General features: G+C 50.6%; 1 protein-coding gene across 1 annotated transcript in view; it reads right to left on the bottom strand.

Annotated features, from left to right (window-relative positions):
• Positions 1-236: 236 nt before the first annotated feature.
• The window catches only part of LOC110466987 (vegetative cell wall protein gp1-like), a 14,197-nt gene continuing 12,668 nt past the window's right edge, over positions 237-1,765 (bottom strand). The window contains exons 5-6 of the mRNA XM_021523829.1: positions 695-1,673; positions 237-450 (exon numbers count right to left, since the gene is read on the bottom strand). Of these exons, the coding sequence (XP_021379504.1) occupies positions 237-450; positions 695-1,673 (1,193 nt within the window). The remainder of the gene's footprint in view (positions 451-694; positions 1,674-1,765) is intronic.

Raw genomic sequence — 1,765 nt, forward strand, 5'->3', positions numbered from 1 at the left:
TGATATATAATGACTGGGTTCCTTTCAACATTTCAGAGAAGGGCTTTCAATCGAATGATAATAAGTTTTTGAATAATAGGACAGCACAGACACACAAAAACCTATAGGACAATAAACCCTCTCACCGATTACAATAGATCTTCAAACATGTATAGAAATGCCCCACGGTTAACAATGTGATGACGTAGGCATGGTATAGAAATGCCTCACGCCCTCCTATGGAGAACAAAGGGTTATTATATCATCTTTTGTCCTAGCATTAACTGAATGACACTACTGGCATCTCCCGGCAGTTGGAGCACTGGCACCAACTTGGAACGTTTGATGGTCTCGGACGGCCCAGGATCTTCTGGCTCTGGTGGTGCCGCCGCATTCTCACACAAGTCGAATACCAGTCCAGGCTGACGATCCACCAGTCGGGGAACGAGCTCTCTCTGTGGAGGCATCCGTCTGATTAATTCCTACCAATAGAAACTGGAATTGTAAGCCAAAGGCTAGGCTAACTAATACCCTCCCCTGTGTGCAAGATGCATGCGTGTAGTGTATGTGTGTGCATTTCGGGAGGCTGCGATATGTTCGTGTTTGTCTCCTTGTGATAGCGCGGAACTGATGCCGACTTTATAGTGCTACCTCACTGAAACATTCTGCCGAAGACACCCACTAATTTTATTTCTTTGATTCAAATTACACTTACCCTGTTTTTGGTGTCGGCTCTGGGAATGTGGTTTTCTCTAGTGTGGTGGCCTGTGGTGTGGTTATCTTTGGTGCGGTGGCTGGTGGTGTGGTTATCTTTAGTGCATTGGCTGGTGGTGTGGTTATCTTTGGTGCAGTGGCTGGTGGTGTGGTTATCTTTGGTGCAGTGGCTGGTGGTGTGGTTATCTTTGGTGCAGTGGCTGGTGGTGTGGTTATCTTTGGTGCAGTGGCTGGTGGTGTGGTTATCTTTGGTGCAGTGGCTGGTGGTGTGGTTATCTTTGGTGCAGTGGCTGGTGGTGTGGTTATCTTTGGTGCAGTGGCTGGTGGTGTGGTTATCTTTCGTGCAGTGGCTGGTGGTGTGGTTATCTTTCGTGCAGTGGCTGGTGGTGTGGTTATCTTTGGTGCGGTGGCTGGTGGTGTGGTTATCTTTGGTGCAGTGGCTGGTGGTGTGGTTATCTTTGGTGCAGTGGCTGGTGGTGTGGTTATCTTTGGTGCAGTGGCTGGTGGTGTGGTTATCTTTGGTGCAGTGGCTGGTGGTGTGGTTATCTTTGGTGCAGTGGCTGGTGGTGTGGTTATCTTTGGTGCAGTGGCTGGTGGTGTGGTTATCTTTGGTGCAGTGGCTGGTGGTGTGGTTATCTTTCGTGCAGTGGCTGGTGGTGTGGTTATCTTTCGTGCAGTGGCTGGTGGTGTGGTTATCTTTGGTGCGGTGGCTGGTGGTGTGGTTATCTTTGGTGCAGTAGATGGTGGTGTGGTTATCGTTGGTGCGGTGGCTGGTGGTGTGATTATCTTTGGTGCGGTGGCTGGTGGTGTGGTTATCGTTGGTGCGGTATGGTGGCTGGTTGTGTGGAGGCCTGTGGCGTGGTGGCCTGTGGTGTGTTGCCTGGTGGGGAGAAAGGCAACCGCCTTCTGGGAGCAGCTGGCGTTGCCGGAATAATCCGTTTTCTGGCATTCTTTCTTTCCTTCTTGAGATCCGCCAGGTACTAAATTGGGAAGAAAATTCATAAGATCATTTAGGGCTATTCCAGTTTTGACGGGGGGGGGGGGGGGGGGGGGGGGTTTTTCGCCCCCCCCC

This window comes from Mizuhopecten yessoensis, unplaced genomic scaffold (genome assembly GCF_002113885.1).
Source record: "Mizuhopecten yessoensis strain PY_sf001 unplaced genomic scaffold, ASM211388v2 scaffold11151, whole genome shotgun sequence".
Taxonomy (NCBI): Eukaryota; Metazoa; Mollusca; class Bivalvia; order Pectinida; family Pectinidae; genus Mizuhopecten; species Mizuhopecten yessoensis.